The 26727-nt window shown below is 36.3% G+C and overlaps 1 protein-coding gene across 1 annotated transcript in view; it reads left to right on the forward strand.

Annotated features, from left to right (window-relative positions):
• The first annotated feature begins 994 nt into the window (after positions 1 to 994).
• MALRD1 (MAM and LDL receptor class A domain containing 1) overlaps positions 995 to 26727 on the forward strand; it is a 779242-nt gene continuing 753509 nt past the window's right edge. The window contains exon 1 of the mRNA XM_047865740.1: positions 995 to 1172. Within this exon, the coding sequence (XP_047721696.1) occupies positions 995 to 1172 (178 nt within the window). The remainder of the gene's footprint in view (positions 1173 to 26727) is intronic.

A 26727-nucleotide genomic window follows, 5' to 3' on the forward strand; every position in this document is an offset into this window, starting at 1 on the left:
AAATGACAAAGTGGTTGAGAAAGAGCTTCAGTATGCCTTTAAGAAATCAAATGTAAAGGGACATTTTGAATATTCAACTTCATATGATTTCTATGATTATTCAGCTTCATGGAATTTTATTATGAATACATCAGTGTGTCCCAAACTTCAGAATACTGTTCATTGTGAATATGCATTCTGCAATCATGTTTTGGTTGTGCAGCAGATTAAGATGAGCTGACAAGAGGATCAGGGTGCTAGACAACCAAGAATATTGCCCTCGGCCGTCGGAAACTTGCCTTCTAGTTTCTAACACCAAGTTACTGTATTTCCCCATAAATACCCTTAATGTCTTTGGGCGCCCAAGTTGTGTGATATCTAAAACAATGACTTCCAATGTCCCTCCAGCTTTTAAAATCCTATGGTTCTCAATTCATCCAAACAAGCAGTACAGGGTTTCTGTCTAATAACTAAGGATCTGCATTTCATGCTCACAGAGAGATGCTAATAATCGGGCCTGAAATATTTTAATATGTTTTAGCAACCACAACGATGTTCTAAATTACATGAATGCGATTAAAGAGGCATAGGAATTAATATAGCACATTGCTATGTGACTTATAACTTTATTGTAGCCCCACACCATTTATGTGCCTGCCCTTTGGTTCTTAAAATTTTCCTTCAGGAGATAGCATGGTCATAAAGGCTGACATTGTTTAAATAGGACATACACAGGGCAATAAATATCCATGTTTAGCTAGATACAGAAATGGTGCAATTGTTCAGGTTAAATATTTTCTAAAGACACTCCTCTGGAAGAGTAAGTGAACTGCTTTGGGAGTCACTTGTTAGAGTTGCAGGCAGTTACCAATAGTTACCAGCTCGCTGGTAAGAGGCAAATCTGGAAAAGAAAGAGTAGGGAAAAGAGAAACGATGTTTCTGATTATGGATTCACCCATTACAACGGCCTGATCTCCCAGAGACCTATCCAGTGCTGCTCTTCTGCTTGGTCGAAATGGTAGCATTCCCAAGGAATGAAGCTTTTTGTTTCCTTTGGATTTCTTGTGTTTTCGTCTCTCCGTGGGTTCAGCAAGAAACCGAAGCCTTTCAGTGTAGCAATGGGTTGTCCTTGCCTCCTGACAACGTGTGTGACTTTACAGATCAGTGTGGGGACGAGAGCGATGAACAGCAATGTGAGTGTCATTCTTCTCCTATCTCCAGTTTCAGTTCCACCTTCAAACCAGGGGCTGATGGGCAGTCCAGGGAGATTCGGCTAGATACCTGGCCCGTATGGACTTCACTGACACGCCTCTAGTGTAAATCAGAAACTAAAATATACTTTTTAATAAAGAGATGGGTTCATACATCAAAGTGACTCTACTTAAACAATATAAAATTGCTAAGATTCTAGCTGGAGGGAATGTATTTTAAACCAGTTTTTATGGATTATAAAAAAAAGTGATAAGCAGTAATATAACTTTTAATGTATTAGGGAAGCAAAATTCAAAAGAAGCTCATTACTGAAGCTTAAAAATGCTGTGATGGAAATGATGAGCTTAAACTTAGATTCAGTATGGAAATGTTCAAAATGAATTTTAGGTTGGATGAGTAGATTTTATTTTTGCTCATAGGACACTAGCTCCAAGTGAGTTGGTACGGATTTGCACACACGGCACAACTCTGGCTTGTATCCTTTGATTCTGGGGCACAGGAAACAGCACCAGCTTGCGAGTCAGGACCTAGATTTGGATCCTGCATAAACCATGTGCTAATTGTGTGATCTTGTACCTCCTTCTCATTACAAATGGTTGTAAAGGAAGATACATTGACTCTCAGCAGTGGGAAGATGCTCCATTGCTTACTGGTCTAGTATGAAAAAGGAGCCTGTTCACCAAGGAAAGACATGGGCGAAGATGTGTATGTTTCTCTAGTTTCCCTTGTAACGTGACATCTTGAAGGAATATTGCATTTCATCAGTGGAACTTGTGCTTTTTTTTTTTTCAACGTTTATTTATTTTTGGGACAGAGAGAGACAGAGCATGAACGGGGGAGGGGCAGAGAGAGAGGGAGACACAGAATCAGAAACAGGCTCCAGGCTCTGAGCCATCAGCCCAGAGCCTGATGCGGGGCTCGAACTCCCGGACTGCGAGATCGTGACCTGGCTGAAGTCGGACGCTCAACCGACTGCGCCACCCAGGCGCCCCGGAACTCCTGCTTTTCTTACAATACGATCACCCGTTGTAAACCACATTTTCATCAAGTTAAATTGGTTCACTGTTGGTTCAGAGTAACTATTGAGTCAATTACCTGGAGGCACTAATTCTAGTATTTTAGAGCACCTTGTGCTTCTTTTCTTTCTTTCTTTTTTTTTTTCGGATGCTATGTGAATCCATGTTTATAGAATTGTTCATTTTCTTCTGCTAAAACAAGTTTCTATATATTCAGTTTTGCTATTGTTGTCCTACAGTTACATATTCAGTTGTTATGATCTTAGAGCAAGAACAGTGAATAGTGAAAAATTTCTTCTCTGCAGAAGAAAACGAGCTATTGATCTGTCTCCCACAGTTTGGGACACCGATGGTGCTGTTAGTGACTGTTAAATACAAAATGCAGCCGAAGACAGGGATTCATTTATATGTGTCCAATTTACCCAGAGAGGCTGAATGTGGGTGTACTGTCCGTCTCTGACCTGCCTAGGAAAGCCCTCACTGCTCTTTGGTGAGCAGCAAAGAGGAACCACTTGGCTGGTTTGACAAGTGCAAAGTCCCTTCCGCTATTAATCTCTACGCAGCTTCCTTTGGCACGCTTGCTGTGATAACATGCACGGGCCTGCTTCAGGAAAGGTTAATGTGAAAGGAGGAGGAAGCAGCTGAGTGCGAAAGGTCTTGACTGCATGAAAAATTCTAATAACTCACGGCTGTGGAGGAAAATGAAGGAACAGATCTGTCGAATAAACAGATTTCATTTTCAGCGTTACATTAGGAGATCACCTTTTGGCGTTTCGCTTTTCATTTTCATTTCTGAGAAGTTTCCACTTTGGTATTTTATTTCAAATGTGGACCATAACCTGTAGATAAAATCGAGAATCGCTTTGAAATGTGAGTTTCTTTTGTATACCACAGTAGGGGGGAAATACTGTGAAGGAATAATGATGGCCAATTTTTCCCCTAAAATTTTGTGATGCGAAACTTATGGATGAGATATTTTTTTTAAAGCTAACTTTATAATGATGGTAAAATAGCTACTTTTTGAAAAAAAAATCAGTCTGTGCCCCTTTTTAGCATCCAAATGGTGTGACCTTTAAAGAAATAGATTACTATGTTGACTTTCCTTAATGAAATTGGCATAGTTGAATTTCAGATGCAACTGATCCTATTAATAGGTTTTTGAGAATTTTCTTATTTTACATGATGGGTCTCTTTTTTCAGAGTACTTGAACCTGTTGGTTTGACGCATAATTATTTTTTTGAGATATGAGGTTTATTTAGAAAGACTGAATCTTCACAATGAAATAAATTCTATTTATATCAAGCACTTAATATATAGTGATCAAGAAAAATAATTTTTAGGTATAACAACTGTTTGGCTCTAGTGTTGACAAGAGTTCTTCTTTATTATAATTTATTGACATCCTGAGTCAAGGAAATAAATGCTGTAGTATTGGGTATCTTGTTTCATTTTTAAAAATTTATTGATTTGTTTTGAAAGAGAGAGAGAAAGAGAGAAAGGGAAAGAGAGTCTCAGGGAGGGGCAGAGAGAGAGAGAGGGAGAGTGAGTCTCAAGCAGGCTCTGCACCATCAGCACAGAGCCCAACGTAGGGCTTGAACTCACAAACAAAACCATGCAGTCATGACCAAAAGCAAGAGTCAGACATTCAACCGAATGAGCCACGCAGGTGGCCCCTGGGTATTTTGTTTTAAAATCATGTTCCAAGCATTGCATTGTCTGCTTCCTTGCTGACCCCCATTGCCCATTCTCCCTCATTCTCTTTGATTTGTATGTTTATTTTAATATCAGAATCATATCAAGTATAGAGAGAGTCTAGCTTCTCTCCTAGCAATTTCTCAAAATTATTTGAGTACAAAGGCTTTACTCTTGTATTTTTACTTGGAGATAAAGATAGTAGTCTTGCTTATGTTGGTACCATTCAGATCCAAGTCAACCAGAAGATTATAAACTGTTGATACAGTGTGGAGATATATCCCATGCAACGGATCCTCACCACTGAAGTGTTGTCAGAAAATATTCTTAGATAATTACTTTCGCATACCAGAAGTTAATATTAAAATTCACTGTTATATATTCACTTTCAGAGGTAAATTGACTGTGACTCAAAAGAAAAACATATATTCCGTTAATCTGGCATTTTTTTGTCCTACCTACATGTCATACTTAAGAACTTCCCATTTGGTCTAGTATTTTTTATAGGGAATTTTTAGACTTTGATTTGATGGGATACATCACAAGGTTTTGAGGTTTTACTTTATTTCTTTTGCACACTTTTTCAATTTAGAAACAAGAGTTTTTTTCAAAAGGTACTTACTTTTTATAAATCTAATTTTTTATGTGAAATAGGTAAAGATTACCTTAGAGGTGCGTTCTCAAAATCCGAGAGGTGACAGGGTTTAATCAGACGATGTTAAGTATAAACATTGCTTCCTCAATAGGGTGACATGTCAACTACCTGAAAAAGGAATTGGTTCATTGAAATACTTGAAGTTAAAGCATTAATAGCATGAAATGTGAGATTTCACCTACAATGTTTCGTTACTACTGCATTGTATGCAAAATGTTTGATGCGTATTTTCCTGAAACAACTAAAAATCCTAAGCAAAATGTCTTAGTTTGAGCTTCTATAACAAATACCATAACCTGGGTGGCCTAAACAAAAAGAACATTTAATTCTTAGAGTTCTAGAGGCTGAGAAGTCTAAGATCAAAGGCTGGCAGATTTCATGTCCGATGAAGGGACTTCTCCTGGTTTGCAGAGAGCTGTTTTTCAGTGTCCTCACCTGGGGGGGGGGGCGTGGAGGGGGGAGAATTTTGGCTTCTCTTCCTTTTCTGTAAAGGCACTAATCCCATTATGAAGACTCCATAGTTGTGACCCAATCATCTCCTAAAGGTTCCACCTCCGAATACCGTAACACTGGGGATTAGGGATTCAACATATGAATTTTGTACTTTGTTTATTTTGAGAGAGAGAAAGAGAGAATGTGAGCAGGGGTGGGGAGGCAGAGAGAGGGGACAGAATTCCAAGCAGGTTCTGTGCTTTGAGCACAGAGCCCTATGTGGGGCTTGATCTCAGGAATAGCGAGATCATGACCTGAACTGAAATCAGGTCAGATGGTTGACTGACTGAGTCGCCCAGGTGCCCCTCAACCTATGAATTTTGAAGGGATACAAATATTCAGTCCATAGCACAACAAAATTATATATGTGAGAAATCAAATAATAAATTATAGAGCCTAGCTGAAGAAAATTATAAAAAATTACTGATGTATGGAAGACTCATGATAAGATTGTTTTCTTAATATGGTGTTTCAACAGTGTAAATAGATACATTTTAATGTTCATGAAATCAATCTAGTTAAATTCTAATACAGAGTATAACAGGATAAATTTTGGAATCCGATCAAAGGGACTTGGCAAGGTCATCCAGAAAAATGAGTGAGAATAGCTAGAAAGGGGGAGAAGATTTTGATTAACAACAGGGAATAACTTTTATTAGTAGGTTTGCAATAGGTATCATGTAAACTACCCCAACATTGTGGCAGTTCATGTTTAGAAAAGAATCTGATCACTAGAAATATTCAGCTTTCCTATATATAAGAAACATTAAGAAATATATCCATAATGTATTAAAAAATAATGGTGGCATTGCAAGTCAGTTTATAGCACTTCTCATAAGCCAAGCACTGTTAAGAAATTTCCATAGAGTATCTCATTTAATCTTCACCAAACACCAAGATAGTAGGAACTATTATAGGTCCCAACTTACAGCTTTATAAAATAAGGCTCAGGTAAAGTAAACTAAAGTGCCAAAGGACACAGAGTTATTCAGTGGAAGGACTGACATTCACAGCCAATTGTCTGATTCTAGAACGCTTAACTCTAACCACCATACAACACTGACTGTGTTTTTATATGCAACAAATGAATATGAGGCAATTTCATGGAATAAATTTCTTATTTACTCCACATATCAAGACTTCCAAAAGGTGAAGTGTTAAATGTGAAAAGTAAAGCCATAGTCTTTATTGTTCTTGATGGTAAGTTTTGAAGTCAGGAAAAGTTTCTCTTTTGCTTTGAGGTATAATAAATCCTCAAAATATATTTGTTGAATATTGACATTGTATAAATATTCAGATGAGGAAGGGCCTTTTTATGCTTTACATGTAAAGAAGAAAGTACAAAAATCAGTAAATCAGAATATATAAAATGTAAAATAACTATTTCAGTGTATCAAAAGCATTGTAAATAAAATGAAAGAAGAACAATGTTTTCAATGTATTTGACAAATAGTTCTCTTCCAGGTAAACATGTCAAATGAAAGATGCATTCTCTGATAGAAATATGGGTAAAAGTCCTGAAAAGGCAACTTGTAAAACTTACAGAAAGGGAAACAACCACCTAGGATCAACTTCACTGTCAATCATATGTCATAGTCGAAAACCAAAAGCTCCCAATATTTTAAAAATTAATTACATAAATTACAAAAAGGAATGTCCATGTTTGAGAAGGGTATGAGAACGTGAGAATTTTTATATACTGTCGGCAGGAGTAGTACAAACTCTTACATTTTTGATAGTGTCTTTGAAATATGAATAAGATGTTTAAAGTGTTCATAGCTTTGACTAGTAATTTCACATATAGGAATTCATTCCAAGAAAGCATTTAGAAAGAGTTCATGTCAAAGGTGTCATCACAGCATTATTTAAGATGTTGGGTGGGGCACCCGGATGGCTCAGTGGTTGAGCATTTGACTTCGGCTGAAGTCACCATCTCATGGTTTGTGGGTTGGAACCCCATGTTGGGCTTTGTGCTGACAGTGAGGAGCATGCTTCAAATTCTCCGGGTTCTCTTGCTCTCTGCCCCTCCTCCGTTTGAGCGTGTGTGCGCTCTCTCTCCCTCTCTCTCTCAAAGATAAACATACATCTAAAAAAATGCTGGAAATTGGATATAATGTAATTTCATAATATTAGGTTAATGCTTAAAGAAGTTAGGATACATCTGTACTTTGGACATCTGCGCGCCATCTATCAATTTTCGATGCTACTTAAAAATGGGGGAAAGCTCATGATATATTGTCAAAGGAAAAATTACCATGACTGATTAACACATACACTTAAAAATATAGTATGGCATTGCCCATAAAATATTAGTTAGGATAGGTGCACCTGGGTGGGACAGTCAGTTTAGCATTTTATTTTATTTATTTATTTATTTATTTATTTATTTATTTATATTTTATTTATTATTTTTTGTTTTTAATATATGAAATTTATTGTCAGATTGGTTTCCATACAACACCCAGTGCTCATCCCAAAAGATGCCCTCTTCAATGCCCATTACCTCCCCTCCCCTCCCTCCCACCCCCCATCAGCCCTCAGTTTGTTCTCAGTTTTTAAGAGTCTCTTATGCTTTGGCTCTCTCCCACTCTAACCTCTTTTTTTTTTTCCTTCGCTCCCCCATGGGTTCCTGTTAAGTTTCTCAGGATCCACATAAGAGTGAAACCATATGGTATCTGTCTTTCTCTGTATGGCTTATTTCACTTAGCATCACACTCTCCAGTTCCATCCACGTTGCTACAAAAGGCCAGATTTCATTTTTTCTCATTGCCACGTAGTACTCCATTGTGTATATAAACCACAATTTCTTTATCCATTCATCAGTTGATGGACATTTAGGCTTTTTCCACAATTTGGCTATTGTTGAGAGTGCTGCTATAAACATTGGGGTACAAGTGCCCCTATGCATCAGTACTCCTGTATCCCTTGGGTAAATTCCTAGCAGTGCTACTGCTGGGTCAGAGGGTAGGTCTATTTTTTTTGAGGAACCTCCACACTGTTTTCCAGAGTGGCTACACCAGTTTGCATTCCCACCAACAGTGCAAGAGGGTTCCCGTTTCTCCACATCCTCTCCAGCATCTGTAGTCTCCTGATTTGTTCATTTTGGCCACTCTGACTGGCATGAAGTGATATCTGAGTGTGGTTTTGATTTGTATTTCCCTGATGAGGAGCGACATTGAACATCTTTTCATGTGCCTGTTGGACATCCAGATGTCTTCTTTAGAGAAGTGTCTATTCATGTTTTCTGCCCATTTCTTCACTGGGTTATTTGTTTTTTGGGTGTGGAGTTTTGTGGGCTCTTTATAGATTTTGGATACTAGCCCTTTGTCTGATATGTCATTTGCAAATATCTTTTCCCATTCCATCAGTTGCCTTTTAGTTTTGTTGATTGTTTCCTTTGCTGTGCAGAAGCTTTTTATCTTCATGAGGTCCCAATAGTTCATTTTTAATTCCCTTGCCTTTGGGGATGTGTCGAGTAAGAGATTGCTACGGCTGAGGTCAGAGAGGTCTTTTCCTGCTTTCTCCTCTAGGGTTTTGATGGTTTCCTGTCTCAAATTCAGGTCCTTTATCCATTTTGAGTTTATTTTTGTGAATGGTGTGAGAAAGTGGTCTAGTTTCATCCTTCTGCATGTTGCTGTCCAGTTCTCCCAGCACTATTTGTTAAAGAGACCGTCTTTTTCCCATTGGATGTTCTTTCCTGCTTTGTCAAAGATGAGTTTGCCATATGTTTGTGGGTCTAGTTCTGGGGTTTCTATTCTATTCCATTGGTCTATGTGTCTGTTTTTGTGCCAATACCATGCTGTCTTGATGATGACAGCTTTGTAGTAGAGGCTAAAGTCTGGGATTGTGATGCCTCCTGCTTTGGTCTTCTTCAAAATTCCTTTGGCTATTCAGGGCCTTTTGTGGTTCCATATGAATTTTAGGATTGCTTGTTCTAGCTTTGAGAAGAATGCTGGTGCAATTTTGATTGGGATTGCATTGAATGTGTAGATAGCTTTAGGTAGTATTGATATTTTAACAATATTTATTCTTCCAACCCATGAGCATGGAATGTTTTTCCATTACTTTATATCTTCTTCAATATCCTTCATAAGCTTTCTATAGTTTTCAGCATACAGATCTTTTACATCTTTGGTTAGATTTATTCCTAGGTATTTTATGCTTCTTGGTGCAATTGTGAATGGGATCATTTTCTTTAGTTGTCTTTCTGTTGCTTCATTTAGTGTATAAGAATGCAACTGATTTCTGTACATTGATTTTGTATCCTGCAACTTTGCTGAATTCATGTATCAGTTCTAGCAGACTTTTGGTGGAGTCTATCGGATTTTCCGTGTATAATATCATGTCATCTGCAAAAAGTGAAAGCTTGACTTCATCTTTGCCCATTTTGATGCCTTTGATTTCCTTTTGTTGTCTGATTGCTGATGCTAGCACTTCCAACACTGTGTTAAACAACAGCGGTGAGAGTGGACATCCCTGTCATATTCCTGATCTCAGGGGGAAAGCTCTCAGTTTTTCCCCATTGAGGATGATATTAGCTGTGGGCTTTTCATAAATGGCTTTTATGATGTTTAGTTATGTTCCTTCTATCCCGACTTTCTCAAGGGTTTTTATTAAGAAACGATGCTGAATTTTTTCAAATAGCATTTGATTCTTGTTTTCAGTTCAGGTTATGATCTTACAGTTTGTGATATTGAGCCCCCAGTACAGTTCTGCACAGACACTGTGGAACCTGCTTGGGATTCTCTCTGTCCCCCGTCCCTTCTCTCACTATCTCTCTCCCCCCTCCCCTCTCTCAAAAATAAATAAATAAACTTTAAAAAGTACTACACAGAATAATGGCTATGTGTTGGACTTATTAGTGACTTTTTTGTGCATATTTATATTTCAACTTTTCTAAAATAGCATATATTGTTTTTAAAATGAAAATAAAATGGCATTTTACAATTAATAAATAGCTTTCTGTTAGCTGTTCTATTGTGCTTATTATAGAAGTGAAAGCAAAGTCATATTAGACATGTAGGTGACATGATGCTGACCAGAATTCCTTTAGTCTCTTTCTCCTATCTCTTTTTTCCCTCAAAACTCAACTGTGACTTATGATTGCCAGTGAAGTTGATCACTTCATCATATGTGGTTGTTTCCCTTTCTGAAAGTTTTGTGAGTTGCCTTTTCAACTTTTACCCATATTTCCATGAGAGACCACATCTTTCATTTGATATATTTACCTGAAAGAGAACTATTTGTCAAGTACATTGAAAGCATTGTTCCTCTTTCATTTTATTTGTAACACTTTTGATATACTGAAACTGTTATTTTATATATTCCAATTTACTGCTTTTTCAATTTTTCTTCTGCCTGGGCATCACAGGCATATCTGTGGAATTCACCAAAATACACAGTCACAGCATCGGGCTCCACTGGGGAGCAAACAGTGAGACTATGAAGAATTATCTTCATATTCCAAAAGTTGGAATTTGTGTCTGAATTTTTAGGTAAGCCCAGAGAAATACTCATTTTGGGTGTGGGGGAGTGGGGTTAAGATACAATATTCTGATTTGGTTTCAGAAGGGAACAGGTCCTCATTCTAGAATTCTAGTCCTTAAGATGACCCAAGAGGGTTGTAGGTTTTAGATTCATAAGACCTTTACGAAAGCACCCCAAATCTTTGAAGGCTCCAGTCTTTGCCGACATGGGTGTGAGCCTTCCAGAGCTGCCTACAGTTTCATTAATATTTTGAAGGAGGTCATGGAAAAGTAAAATATTAACTTCATAAGGACAGGAAATTTGCCTCACTCACCCCATTTCCTAGAAGACTGATTGGCACATAGAGTCCGTAAATATTAGATAGACTGGCTAATTACTGGTTTGCTAACTGGTTGGATTTATCTGCTGCCCTGTTTTCTTTCATCGTGGAATTGGATGAAACTACTCGGTCTCAGAATGCAGTCCCTGCTTGTTCTGCAAACCCAAGTGTGCAAATTGACTTTGTCCAAGAAAGACATTTGGTTTATGAGTTCCCTTAAACATTGTCTTTGTTTTTTTTTTTAACGTTTATTCATTTTTGAAAGACGGAGAGAGACAGAGCATGAGTGGGGGAGGTGCAGAGTGAGAGAGGGAGACACAGAATCAGAAGCTCCAGGCTCTGAGCTGTCAACACAGAGCCTGACAGAAGACTCGAACTCATGAACCGTGAGATCATGGCCTGAACTGAAGTCGGACACCCAACCAACGGAGCCACCCAGGTGTCCCAGTTCCCTTAAAAATTTTCAAAGACACCTGGTGACACCAAATAGAAGCCTGTTTTTTCCGCAAGCAAAATATCTTCTGAAGCCAAAATACATACATAGAACTCCTGCAATTCTTGTCATCCTACGTACCTTCTCTGTCAAAAAACACCATTTCTACACGTGCATGTTGACACTAAAGGCTTGGCTAGGAATCCTGAGAAAAGCTTTGCATTCTGTTTTTAAAGTTACCAAATTTATGAAGGCAATAACCTTGAATCACAACTTTTTAAATAAGTTTCCATAAAAGATGGGAATAAAATATAATGTTCTTTACTACCCAGAAATAATTGTGACTTTCAAGTGAATGCATAGCTCTTGAAATGCTTGGTTGGATTTGGAAGAAAAATTTTGCTTATTTTGAAAGAAATTGAAAACCTATTTAGGGAAGGAAAAAAACATGACAGGAGTTTATTTGTTCCCAAATTAGTTTATGTCATGCAAAGTTCCTTCACGCAAGATGATATAACTTTCTATTAGAGTCCCTGTATTCACCATTATAGATACTACTGAAAAGCCATAAGATGCTTTGGCTAAGCTACTACTGTGGAATAGAAAATTATATGTAAACAGCTATGCAACATTTATAATACTCCAGTGAATACTGCTGTAGCCTGGAGTTAATGCCATGCCCTGTCAATATTTCTACAGAAATCACCAGACACTTACAAACATTCCTTTGAACTTCATTGAAGTTTACTAATCCTGAAACAATGTTAAAGTTTAAACATGGTTTGGGTATCCTTTTCTCATTGTCTTGATACTATCAATGACTCAATTCTTATCAAAGACAGTCTCAATGACTTGAGAATAAAAGTGATTATATGACAAGAATCTAACCAAAATAATATTGGATAATTCTGGTGTGAGCTCTGAAAGTGCTAATTCCATTTGCCATCGTGTACCTTTGTGAGTTAGGATTTTTCCTGTTTCTGTCTCAGTGAAAATATTAAAATTAATTCAGTGTGAAAGATAAATATTTACTTGTAAAGATTAATTAATATTTTCAATTTATGAGGCCAAATAAGAGCAAACTCACTGAAATTTACTTTTCAGAATAATTAAATTTTACTTTTATTTAATTGGAAGATCTTAGATTCCTCTCATTCCTTGTAGGAACTGGCCATTGATATTTATTTTAAATGAGAGTGAGGGAGATAATTTTTTTGGAAAATGTTTTAATATGTTATCTACATGAAGGAAATAATTCTCTAAATAGTAATATAAGTGGCATGTAAAATTTTTTGGCTATGTAATACAGAGCTTTGCTCAAACAGGGAAGGAGTTAAAGACACTTAACAAACTTGGAATAGAAGGAAATTACCTCAACACAAAGTTTATGTATGAAAAACCCACAGCTAACATCATACTCAATGTTGAAAGACTGAAAGCATTTCCTCTAAGATCTGGAACAAAGCAAAGATGCCATCTTTCATCACTTCTATCAGTGTACTACTGAAAGTCCCAGTCAGAGCAGTTAGACAAGAAAAGTATTCAAATTGGAAATGAACAAGTAAAATCATCTCTTCACAGAAAATGTGATCTTAATGTAGATAACTCAAAGGTTATTTTAAACAAACCTGTTAGAACAAATAAACAAATTTAGCAAAATTGCAGGATACAAAATCAATACACAAAAACCAGTTGTGTTTCTATATACTAACAATGACCAATCTGAAAAAGAGATTAAGAAAACAATTCCATTTACAGTAGCATCAAATGGAATAAAATACTTAGGAATCACCTCAATAGATGGAAAAAAAAGCACTTGGCAAAATTCAACATCCATTTATGATAAAAACTCTTAACCAAATGGTTATAGCGGGATTGTATGTCAACATAGTAAAGGCTGTATGTGATGAACCCATACTAACATCATACTCAATGGGAAAAAACTGAAAACTTTTCTTCTAAAAGCAGGAAACCTTTTCCTCTAAGACAAAGATGCCCACTCTTGCCACTTTTATTCAGAATAGTGCTGGAAGTGCTAGCCATAGCAATTAGGCAAGAAAAAGAAATACAAGGCATTCAAGAACTAAGATTGTTACTCTTTGCACATGACATGATGCTGCATACAGAAAATCATAAAGACTCCACCAAAGGAACTATTATACCTACTAAATGAATTCAGTAAAATTGTAGGATACAAAATTAATATACAGAAATTAGTTTCTACAAACTAATAGCAGACTATCAGAAAGAGAAATTAAGAAAACAGTGCAATTTATAATTACATCAAAAAGAATAAAATACTTAGATAAATAACTTTATCCAAGATGTTGGAAGACCTTCTCTGAAACCACAAACATTGATGAAGAAATTGAAGGTGACACAAATAAGTAGAATGATATATTATACTCATGGATTAGAAGAATTAACATTGTTAAAATGTCCATACTACCTAAAACAATTTAAAGATTCAATGCAATCCTTATCAAAATATCAATGGCAGTTTTTTTTACAGGACTAGAACATATAATCCTAAAATTTGTGGGGAGCCATAGAAAAACCCAAATAGCCAAAGCAGTCTTGAGAAAGAAGAGCAAAGCTGGAGGTATCATGCTCCCAGATTTTAAACTATACTACACTCCTATTACAGTCAAAACACAATGGTACTCACGCACACACACACACACACACACAAATCAGACGCATAAATCATTGGAACAGAATAGAGCGCCCAGAAAGAAATGTACACTTATATGGTCACTTAATGTATATAAAAAAAGACAAGTATATACAATGAAGAAAAGATATCTTCAATAGATGGTGTTGGGAAAATTGGGTTGCAGCATGCAAAATAATGAAAATGGACCACTCTCTTACACCATATAAGCAAATGAACTAAAAATGGATTAAACGTTTAAATGTAAGACCCATAACCATAAAACTCCTGGAAGAAAACATAGGCAGTAAGATCTTAGACATGTCTTATAAATATATATATATTTTTTGGTCTGTCTCCTCCGGCAAGGACAACAAAAACAAAAATAAACAAATGGGTTGACATCAAACTAAAAAGCTTTTGCACAGTGAAGGAAGCCATCAACATAATGAAAGGACAACCTCTGAATGGGGGAAGGTATTCTCAAATGATATATCTGATATGGAGTTAACATTCAAAATATATGAAGAATTCATACAACACAATATCAAAAAACAAAAACATTTCAGTTAAGAAATGGGCAGAGGTGCCTGGGTGGCTCAGTCCGTTAAGTGTCCAACTTTGCCTCAGGTCATGATTCCACGGTTCGCAGGTTTGAGCCCCATGTTGGCCTCTGCTGACAGCTTGGAGCCTGGAGCCTGCTTCAGATTCTGTGTCTTCTTCTCTCTCTCTTCCCTTCCCCTGCCCACGCTCTGTCTCTCTCTCTCTCTCAAAAATGAAATAAACATTAAAAAATTTTTTTTAAAGAAATGGGCAGAGGTTCTGAATGGACATTTTTCCAAACAAGACATAGATTTGGCCAACAGGTACATGAAAAGAAGCTCAACATCACTAATTGTCAGGGAAATGCTAATCAAAACGAGGAGACACTGTCTCACACCTGTCAGAATGGCCATTATCAAAACACAATAAGTAACAAATGTTGGTGAGGATGTGTAGAAAAGGGAATCCTTCTGCACTGTTGGTGAGAATGTAAATTGGTATGGTCACTGTGGAAAACAGTGTGGAAGTTCCTCAAAAAGCTAAAAATAGAACTATCATGTGATCCCAAAATTCCATTTCTAGGTAGTTATCTGAAGAAAGTGAAAACACTAATTTGAAAATATATATGCACTGCTATGTTCATCATAGCATAATTTAAAATAGCCGAGATATGGAAGCCACTTGTAGCAAGCAATAGATGAATGGATAAAAAGATGTGGTATATAATGAAATATTACTTAGCCATAAAAAAGAATGAAATCTTGCCATTTGTGATGACATGGATAGACCTAAAGGGTATTACGCTAAGTGAAATAAGTTAGGCAGAGAAAGACAAATGCCGTATGATTTTACTTATATGTGGAGTCTAAAGGGTAAAACAAGTGAATAAACAGAATAGATCAGAAACAGACTCATAGATATAGACAACAAACGGATGGTTGCCAGAGGGGAGAGGGATGAGGAGATAGAGGAAAATATGTGAAGGGGATTAAAAGGTACAGTCTTCCAGTTATAAAATAAAGAAGACATGGGGATGTAATGTATAGCATAGAGAATATGTAAAACAATAATGTAAAATTTTTGTACAGTGACAGATGGCAACTAGACTTTTGTGGTGATCATTTTGCAAGGTGTATACATATTGAATCACTATGTTGTACACCTGAAACTCATATGATATTGTATGTAAATGATACTTCAACAAAAATACATTTCTTCTTCCTCTACAAAATAAAACATAACCAAGGAGGCAAAAGACATGTGCGTAGAAAACTAAAAATTATTGCTGAAAGATATTAAAGAAGAAACAAATAAATGGAAAGACATCTCATGTTCACAGACTGGAAGAATCAATATTTTTTTAGATGTCAGTATCATCCACAGTGATGTACAGATTCAGTGTAATTCCTATCAAAATCCAGAGAATATTTTTTGTGGAAATAGTAAAATCCATTCTCAAACGCATATGGAATCTCAGGGGACCCCAAATGACCACAACGATTTTGAAAGAAAACCAAGCTATGGCCCTTATACTTCCTGATGTCAAAACTTGTTACAAAGCTACAGTAGTTATAAGAGTGTAGTGTTGGCATAAAGACAGACACATAAGCCAATGGAATAGAATAGTGAGCCCATAAATAAGCTTTCATATGTGCTCAAATGAGTTTTGACAAGGGAGCCAAGACCATTCAGTAGAGAAAGAACAGCCATTTGAATAAATAGTGTTGTAAAAACTGTATATCTCCATGCAAAAAAAAAAAAAAATTAAAGTTGTGTCCTTACCTTACACTGTATACAAAATTAACTCAAAATGGGTTGAAAACCTAAATGTAAGAACTGTAAGTATAAAACTCTTAGAAGAAAACATGGGAAAAGCTTCACAATATTGGATTTGGCAATGATTTCTTGGATATGACACCAAAATCATAGGTACCAAAAAAAAAACCTGGATAAATTAGAGTTCATCAAAATGAAAAACTTTTGTGTATCCAAGGACACCAGCAGAATGACAGGAAATCCATGGAATCAGAAAAAAAAATATTTGCAAGTCATATATCTGATATGAAGTTGATATGCAGAATACATAAAGAACTCTCACAACAACTACAAACAACCTGATTTAATTTTTAAATGTTTATTTATTCTTGAGAGAGAGAGACAGAGTGCAAAGAGGGGAGGGGCAGAGAGAGAGGGAGGCACAGAATCTGAAACAGGGTCCAGGCTCTGAGCTGTCAGCACAGACCCCAACTCAGGGCTCAAACCCACGAACTGTGAGATCATGACCTGAGCTGTAGTCAGACGCTTAACCAACTGAGCCATCCAGGCACCCCCAAACAACCTCATTTAAAAATGAACACAGATTTGGACAGATATTTCTCCAAAGACAATATACAAATGTGAGTAAGCACATGAAAAGTTCAACATCACTGGTCACTAGGGAAAAGGAAATCAAAGTAAAAATGAGATTATCAGCTCATACCCATTAGAATGGCTATTATAAGCAAACAAACCCCCAGGAAATAACAAGTGTGGGCAAAGATGTTGAGATATTGGAACACTTGTGCAATGTGGTGGGAATGCAAAATCTTTTAGCTTTTCTGCGAAATGGCAGATAATTAAAAGCAGAATTATTGCATGATACAACAATACTACTTCTGGAGATATACCCAAAAACATGACAGTAGGAACTCCAACAGATATTTGTACACCAGTGTTCATAAGCAGCCTTACTCCCAGCAGTAAAAAGGTGGAAGCGACCTGACATCCATTTAGAAGATGAACGGGTAAACACAATGTTTACCCATTGAAATATTATTCAGTCTCAAAAAGAAAACAAATTCTGACATCTGCTACAACACGGCTAAAACTTGAGGACATAATACTAAGTGAAATAAGCAAGTCACAAACGGACAAATACTGTATGATTCCACTTACATGAGGTACTTAAAAAGCAGTCAAATCCATAGTGACAGAGAAGAATGGTGGGTGCCAGTAGAGTGTGGAGTCAGGAAGGAGATAATGGGAAGTTAGTGTTTAATGGGTATGGAGTTTCAGCTGGAAAAAAGAAAGACTCTGGGGTTGGATGGTGGCAATGGTTGCATAGCGATGTGAATGTATTTAGTACCATGGACCAGTACACTTAAAAATGGTTAAAAGGTACATTTTGTGTTGTGTATTTGGCCACACTTTTTCAGAAAAGAGCAGGACTCATCATTAAGACTACAATTGTGCCTCGTAGATCTTTTAGGAGGAAGAGAGGTGTGCACTATTAATATAGGCCCAAGCAAAACTGTGAAATAAGTGGCTTGCTTTTAGTATCTTCTACCTCTCCCTTTCTAGATTTTTCCTAATTCTTATATTTTCTGTCTTCTAAGAACTTTATATTGTGATGATATACCCAATCCTGAAGTCTGTACCAATTTCTTCACCATTACCACTGTTAAAAGTTTATTCTGTTCCTTCACATTTTCTCAGAAAAGTGCCCTACGCCAACTATCACTGAGGAATATAAGTTAATATTTTTCTTCCTGTGATGGTGTCAGTGATTGAATCTATGAGGAACACTTAAGCGAATTTTTAACGCGAGTCTGGCACTGTGGAAGACAATTCAGGGGATAATTGGGCCTTCTAAGCACCCTCAGATCACAACATGGAGACACCCTCCTTCTATGACTACAGCATGTCTGACCTTTGAGATCTCAAAATTGGAAAAATGATGAGTTCCACGCACTCAAATAGCCCAGGAACATGGATTCTACTGATAAGTTCTTGCACACTGCTCGTTATTGTTCCATATCCTGTCCAACTGTGGCCTTACTCAACACCATTTAGTGATGGCTGTGGAGGCAAAAATCTCTATGTAGGCAGATTTTAACAAATAGTTTCAGACTTGAATGTAGATGTGTGGCATATGGAATAAAAAGGCAAATCAGCTACAATTCAAGAAACATTGTTCAAACGGTTTAAAATATACAATTCTCTGTTGGGGGAAAATAAATAGAAAATTTTCGGATGCGATTTTTGAATAATCCAGTGGTTATTAGAAGTTCATGATTTTTATAAGAATTACTTGAAAATGTGTGCTCATTAGATTTATTTTATAACAAAAAGAACCCCTGTTGAGACTATTGCAAAGGAAAAATGTTCTATTTAGCTATTTTTCTAGTTTTAACACTTCCAGGAATCATTATCATAATCTTTGTGTGTTAAAAAGAACAAAAGACATTGCAAATAGACATCAACGAAGTAATTGTAATGCAAAGTAATTTCTTGGTATTTAAAAAATGTCTGACACTTACGTGAGAATGTATGTACATTTTATACACACAATTGCTGAAACCTGGTGATAAAAACAGTTTAGAATACTTTAGAATCACAAATAGATTGTTGTAAAAATTGCTGGGAACTACAGGAAACTTGAAAATATACTAATGCAGATACATGCAGAGTTCATTGAATGACACGCACACATTTATACAAATAATTATATAGTTTAGTTCCTTTTTTGTTCAATCAGATTCTCTGGGTTACGAGAGGTCCATGAGGTAATAATTGGCGTATTCCGGTTATTTTAAATATTTCAAAGGCCTTATGGCAATTGTAAATTTAGCCATGGTATGATTCATAGACTAATCAAATTTATTAGCTTTTGGATGGGATGACATCAATTCTGTCTGGAAATACTGGTTCCCTCAGGCCGACTAGAAATTCTCATAGAACTTTGTAGGCTTTTGATAAAAATAGAACAGCGGACTAATAATTAGGCCTCAGAAGATGAGCTTTAAGAACTCATGTTCTGAGGTCAGAAAGACCTGGGTTCTAATGTTAGTGCCAGCGCTCACTAGCTATTCTGTCTTGGGCGAGCTACTTTATGCCTTGTAACGACACATGGCCCAAGTTTCCTCACTTTTTGAAACCGAAGAAAATGCCTCCTTCATAAGGTTGATGTAAGGAATAAATAAACTACTGCAAATAGAATGCCTAGCACAGAACAAACTACCTTGATAAATTGTAGCTATTAAGATTCCTGTTATTACAGAATATAGCTGGACCATGAAATTTTTCAAAATAAGGGATCTAAGCGTAAAATAAATGAAATAGACCACCGGTAAGAAAGCATGTTTACTTAATGTCATTAAGTGATATTTCTAATATGATCTCAAGAACATGCACCAGATCTATTATTATTATATAATATTTTGCCCAAAAGGAGCTTAAGTCAAATTATGATTTCGTGACTGGGTTGCCAAGCACAGCCTAACTATTAACCAGCATATTTATTCCCACAGTGGCTAATGCAACCAGTCAGGGCAAGAACAAACTTGTCAAAGGAAAATCTCCACAGTTGCTAAGAAGTATAGTCCAGCAGGGGCTATTTGTGGTTGAGATGATCTATTTTTTAGAGAGGGACCTTTGCAGATGTTGGATAATGAAATAAAGCCCTACCTGATTGTTACTGTGAACAACCAAATGTCCAAACCCTTCAGCTTCTACCAAGCCTCTTGGATCACTTAAACTCAGGACAAATACAAAAAGGGCTAGAAATCGCCTTTGTTGTGATAAAAGCACCAAGAATTCCAAGAACAATGATATGTAACAGGAAGGTGCTCTGTTTAGTTTCAGGAGTGCATCACAGCTATGGATCTTTGAGTTTCAGTCCTGGGTGATTTGGTCTGCCCACTCCTGAAATTCTGATATGCCTGGGGAATATCAAGGTGGAGTTGAAGATATAACAATCATAATTCCTCATATTTTATGGTTCTAAGAGTTGTATTTTATATGAATTATGTCATTAGATTCCCATAGCAATCATTTGAGCGAGAGAGGGCAGGATGTCATTATTCTAATCTTACAAGGGAAGAAAAGGGCTTGCTGTGGTTAAGTGGTTTAGCTAAAGCGCTCAGGTAAGAGGAGACAAAACCGAGCTTAGGTCCTCAGCCTTCTGACCCTAAGTGGCCTTCTTTCTGTTTGACCACACGGGCTGCTGTGTGTGGTGATTTATTGGAATGCCATCTGCAGAAAAAGCTCTACATTTATAAAGTAGACTTAAAATGGGGAAAATAGTCCTTATGTTAATCTACATTTGCCATTTGCAGCTAAGCTTTTTTTTTTCTATTATTATCTGATTTCTTAAACCAAATGGGGTTCTGAAAGCTAATTTTTTTCCTCTCTCAATTAGGCTCCAATTATGAAAGATGTGATTTTGAGAATGGGCTCTGTAGTATGACACAAGATCAGAGTCTGCAACCTGGTTGGACAAAGAGAAATGGGATGGCCGGTCACTCTCTTCCATTTTATGATCACAGTGGTAATATGTCTGGTAAATCTTCGAATTTTTTTCTTTTTTCTTTTTTCTTTTTTTTTTTTGTCAAGTGGTTCATTATTTATATAACAATTATTGGGTGATTGTATTTATCAATTATTATAATGTCTAACTTTATGCATTCTTTAACCACTTTCAAGATATTTATTATATAAAATATCACATTGGATTCTCAAAATTGGGTTCCTGGGGTCCTAAAGGTCTATCTAAATAATCCTTGGGATTTTCTAGTTATTTTGACTCTTCATGGCAAATGTAAAATTTAATGTGATAATGCTACATAGATTAATTAATCATATTGTTTTGCTTTTGGCTATGCTGATTTCAGCTCTCATGGGCTGCTCAGTAGCCCTTGAGGTGGCTCCGGGGCCACACATTATTCATTTGTTTATTTGGTAACTAACCAACTTCACATTCATTCGCCAATTTTGTGATTCAGATATTTTAGTGAACAAAAATCAACTGTATGCCTTTCCTCATCTGATGGGCTTATACTTGATATGAAAAGAGGTCGTATATTGCCTGGCATAACTAATTGAAGGCTGGTGATTTTTTTGTAAAAGTGATGCTTTTCTCAAATAAACACAATAAAAATTTTAATATGAGTTTTTCCCTAGAGATAATTTAAAGCAAGCCAATCTTTGGGTATTACGCATTAATTCTTTGGAAACGTTTACATATGTTTACAAATGTTTACATACAATTCCACGAATACTTATACATGTGGAATTAGAATCCTGGCTCCATCATTTACAAGCTATATGATCTTGAGCAATTTACTTTTTTAAGCTGTGTTTTTCTCAGCTCTGAGGAGGGGAACAATGATCCTTAGTCTGTAGGTAGTTGATATAAGAGCTAAATGGGATGTTGTTGGTAAAACTTGCCATAAAACATCTGATTTTCAAAAAAGTTGCTATTTAGTACATTTCTGAATAACTTTGGTGTTTCTGACTTTAACTTCGATATAAATGAACTGGAGTTTGTTACTTTGCTTGGCTTTGTTATTTTGTTTGGCAAAAATACTTTTTCAAAAATAACTGTTAACAATTGTTAGGAATAAGCCAATTTTATTCAAACAAGGGGCCAACTTCACAAACAGGAGCAATGACTCACTGCAACATATAACATTTTTATTACGTATTCAGTTATGTTAGATGGTGATGATATTGAATCTGGTTCCCAATTTTTAGCCATTGCAATACCTTGCCAGTTGTTTGATTCTGTGTCTCTCTCCTTTAGAATCTCCCTGCTGCTTCTTTCTTTTACTTAAAAACTTTTCACAGCATACATTTACTTATCCTAGTCTTCTTCATGGACAGAATATCTGATATTTTATCTTTTTGTTTCCTATGGCTCTCGTTCTATTCTTCTTTTGGGCCTCCTCATCTTGGAGTTAGACAACCAGGATCTCTGTCATTCGTCATTCTGCTTCCGGCTTTCCTCTTTCCTTCCCTCCTCCATTTCCTCCCTTTTTCTTTGTTTTTCTTCCTACTCTTCTCTCATGCTGATTTTTTTGATAGTCAAGAGATAAAATGGGGGTAATTCACATCAAAATTGTGATGTTATATAGACAGACACCATTGTAGTGAGATCACTTCGTCTGAGGTTCGGAGCTCTGGAGTCAGACTAGATGGGTTTGAACCCTGCCTGTCAAACTGCTAATTGTGTAGTCTCAATTTCCTTGTCTGTAAAGTGGGAATAATCATAAGAAAACCCTTATAGGAAAAAGCGGCAAAATATTGCCTGGCAAATTTATTGAAGGCTGATGATTTTAATAATAGTGATGCATCTTTTGTAACTACAATTAAATGCTAAAATATGAGTATTGTCTACATATAATTTTAAATAAGCAAATGTTCTGCCTTTAGATATTAGCTGTTTGAAAATGTTTATAGAAAAATAATCTTATTGGAATCTTGACCTCATTCAAAAATCCTTATTTCATGAGTATTAATAAAATTTTTGATTAATTTACTCTTGAAATAATTTGGTAGTGCTCCAAAATAATATTTTTCATCATGTAATCAATGCCTTGAGAAGTTTTCAGAGCTAAGTTTGAAAATCTATCAGAACATTAAAAACATCACTGTGTCAATATTTGAAGTCTACTAAAGCTCAGGGCACAGTGATTAAAACATAATATTGATTTTAAAAAGTATATAGCATCGCATTTAGATGAAATGATATCACTACAAAAATTCAAATACATCTTTTCAACAATGGTAAAACTTTAATTAAAAAAAAGAATTAATATGAGTTTTTCTTGGAACTTATCAGAATATAGAGTTTTAAATAATTCTAAACTTCAGGTGATATTAAGGGTGATACATGAGGTTGTTTTTTTTTTTTTTAATGTTTATTTATTTATGAGAGACACACACACACAGAATCCAAAGCAGGCTCCAGGCTCTGAGCTGTCAGCACAGAGCCTGATAATGGGGCTCAAACTCATGAATGGTGAGATCATGACCTGAGCCAAAGTTGGTCGCTTAACTGACTGAGCCAGCCAGTGCCCCTGTTCTCTATGGCCACTCCTGCAATGACCCATTGCTGGGCAGTTTTTTGATCATATGGGATTTCTGGGTAGCATATAATAGCTTTGAAAGTTTTGTTTATACTGGGTTTCTTAATTCATGGCCATATTAACTCTATTTTGCCTGGTAAGCTATAAGCAGGGTCTATATGTCCACTTATTTTTTATTTGTATGGCCCCTATCCCAGTTTATTACAGTTATTTCTAGCATATGAAAAGTTTCCAGAAAACTTTATTATAAATAGCCATATACCCACAATTTAGGTTATACATCTAAAATTACTGTATTTGTTTTATCAAATATCTATCCATCTGCCAATCCATTTCTCCATTTATCAATCCATCATATTTTCAATGCATTCCAAAGAAGTTGCAGGAATCACTTTGCCCCAAGTATACGAGTATCTAGACACAGGGGTCAACAAAACATGGCCTGTGGGTCATCTTCCTGTTTTTGTAAATAAAGTGGGTTTTTTATAGCCTTTTTCTTAAAGTTTATGTATTTATTGTGAGAGGGAGAGAGAGAGAATCCCAAGCAGGCTCTGCACCGTCAGCATGGAGCCCGACTCGGGGCTCAAACTCACTAACTGTGAAATCATGACTTGCGCCGAAACCAAGAATCAGTAGCTCAACTGACTGAGACACCCAGACACCCCAGAAGAAAGTTTTGTCAGAACCCAGGCCCTCCTACTCATTTACAAAGTGCCTGTGTCTGCTTTTGTGCTACAACTTTGCAGTTGAGTGGTTGTGACAGAGACCATATGGTCCACAAAGCCTAAACTATTTGGCACTTTAAGAAAAAGTGTGTTTGCCCTGTGCTAGAATTCAATATTCATTACAGTTTTTTTTTTAATTTTGAGGTCGTATTTACATTATATGCAAACACCAATCATAAGTGTACTATTTGATAAGTTCTGACAAAGGCACTCACCTGTGCAACCTAAGCACCTCACAAAATGTAGAGCCTTATCGTCATGCCACAGAGTTCCCTCCTATACCTTCCTAGTCAACCTTTGCTCCCATCCTCCACTCCCAATATAATCACCATTTTAATTTCTTCTGCCGTGGGTTTGTCTTGCCTGTTCTGGAACTTCATATAAATCAACTCATAAGTATACACACTTTGTTCAAAGTTTTCTGCACTTAGCCTAATGCTTCAGATTCATCCACGTTGTAGCATGTATCATGTATCATGAGTTCTTTCCTTTTTTATTGCTGGGTAGTATGCAATTATATGAATTTATTCATCCATTCTCCCATTGAAGGACATGTATGGTTTTTTACTGTTTTGAAATATGATGAAGAAAACTGCTATAAACATTTCTATATAAGTCTTTGTGTCTTTCTGTTGTTAAATCTCTTGGGTAAATACATAGAAGTGAAATGCTGTGTCGATGTATGTTCAGTTTTATGAGAACTGCCAGATCTTTCTCTAAGGTGTTTCTAATTTAGTTTAAGTGGCTGGTTAATTTGCTTAGCCTCCAATTGAAGATGTTTTGTTTGTTGTGCGCAGCAGCTCAAATATCAATTCAGCTCTTTTAACCTTTACTAGAAGTACACCTTCCCTGCACATGCATGTTTTAATTTTAGCCAGAGATTTGGGTAGTTTATTCATAGAACACAGGCTACCTCTTTTTCTGGCTCTCATCTTCCCAGAATTCTTCCCTTTATTCATTGCGGACCTGGCTGTCCTAGCTTCCTTTGGTTGATTCTTCTGGCCAAGAAGAGAACAGTCTTTCTATCAGGATTTTAGCCGCAGGGTGCCGGGGTGGCTCAGTCGGTTGGCCGTCCAACTTCAGCTCAGGTCACAATCTCGCGGTCCTTGAGTTCAAGCCCTGCGTTGAGCTCTGTGCTGACAGCTCAGAGCCTGGAGCCTGCTTCGGATTCTATGTCTCCCTTTCTCTCTGCCCCTCCCCCTCTCACACTCTGTCTCTCTCTCTCACTCTCAAAAATAAATGAACATTTAAAAAAATTTAAAAAAAAAAGAATTTTAGCCTCACACTCCAGCTACCACTACAGCCTAACCTCAGGCCAAAGCCCGAAGGAATCTACCTTGTTCTGATCCCTTCCTCCAAGTTTCTGTTCTCATAAAAATATGCCGCTTTGGTTTATCTTTAAAGCCTCCTGAGATCTCAACTTGTAGGTTTTTCTGTATAAGCGTTTTGTTTATCATTGGGTGTTCTCACATCAGCATATCTAAATTGTTCCATGCTGCCCTTTGTGAAGGGCACTAGGAACCATAATGTATTTCTGAATACTTACTTAGCGAGCTGCATTATTTAGACAGTGAGTTGTATTATTTTACTAATAAATAGCAGGAGACAAAAACTGGAAAGAACCTCCTATTCACTTCCTAGATCAAGTTTTCTCAGTCTTTATACTCTTCATCTCTGAAATCAGTGAAAAGTTAATGTTCACTTGTTCTTTTATATATTTATTACTTCCAACACTTTTTACTGAGGATCTACATTGCTCTGCATATATTATAGGGTCTGCAGGTGTAAGAGTATAGAACACAGTTCTTGTCCCAGTGAACTCGCAATCTAGTGATGGAGACATAAACCTTATACCTTTTCTGTCCTAGGAATCTGCATATTTTTTCCTTCAAGGACCAGATAGTAAATGGTTTTGGCTTTTTAGATCATACAGTTTATGTCCCAACTACTCAATTCTGCTATTACACTGTGAAAGTAGCCATTGGTAATACATAGAGATTAAATATGGCTGTGTTATAATAAAACTTTATTGATGGACCCTGAAGTTGATCATTCATATAATTTTCACATGTCAGAAAATATTATTCTTTTAAACTTTTTCAACCATTTAGCCCATGTAAAAACCCTTAGCTCTCAGGCTATACAAAATCTGGTAGCAAGTGGGATTTATATATGAGTCATAGTTTGCTGTCAGTAAACATTAGTTGAGCATTTTTGCATCTGACAATATGCACTCCTGGGGATATATGAGTCTAAAATAAAATTCCTCCTCCAAGAACTAACAAATAAGTTATAATCTTAATTTTAGTGGTTAGTGTTCACTTTTATAGCAAACATAGGTGAGGTATACCTTGATGCAATCTCTGATTCTGTGTAAGAATCAGTTTCATTATGCTATTACTTAAAAATTCACCTGAATTTTCAATTAAGGAGGAGATTTTATTTTAGTAGTTAAGCCTGTTCCCTACAATAAAGATAAAAACAAGATTTGTATTATGGATGGAATTCAGTATATTCTTTTATTTGCTCCATTTTCAATATTGTAGTTACACCATTTTAAAAGTAAAAAAAATAATTAAACATGGAAAATTTATGTTTATGTACATGTATTTATATAACGTGGTGACAATTGTGAATTTCAGTTCAAAAGCTTTTTTTAACCCTAGAGTGTGTA

This window comes from Prionailurus viverrinus, chromosome B4 (genome assembly GCF_022837055.1).
Source record: "Prionailurus viverrinus isolate Anna chromosome B4, UM_Priviv_1.0, whole genome shotgun sequence".
Lineage (NCBI taxonomy): Eukaryota > Metazoa > Chordata > Mammalia > Carnivora > Felidae > Prionailurus > Prionailurus viverrinus.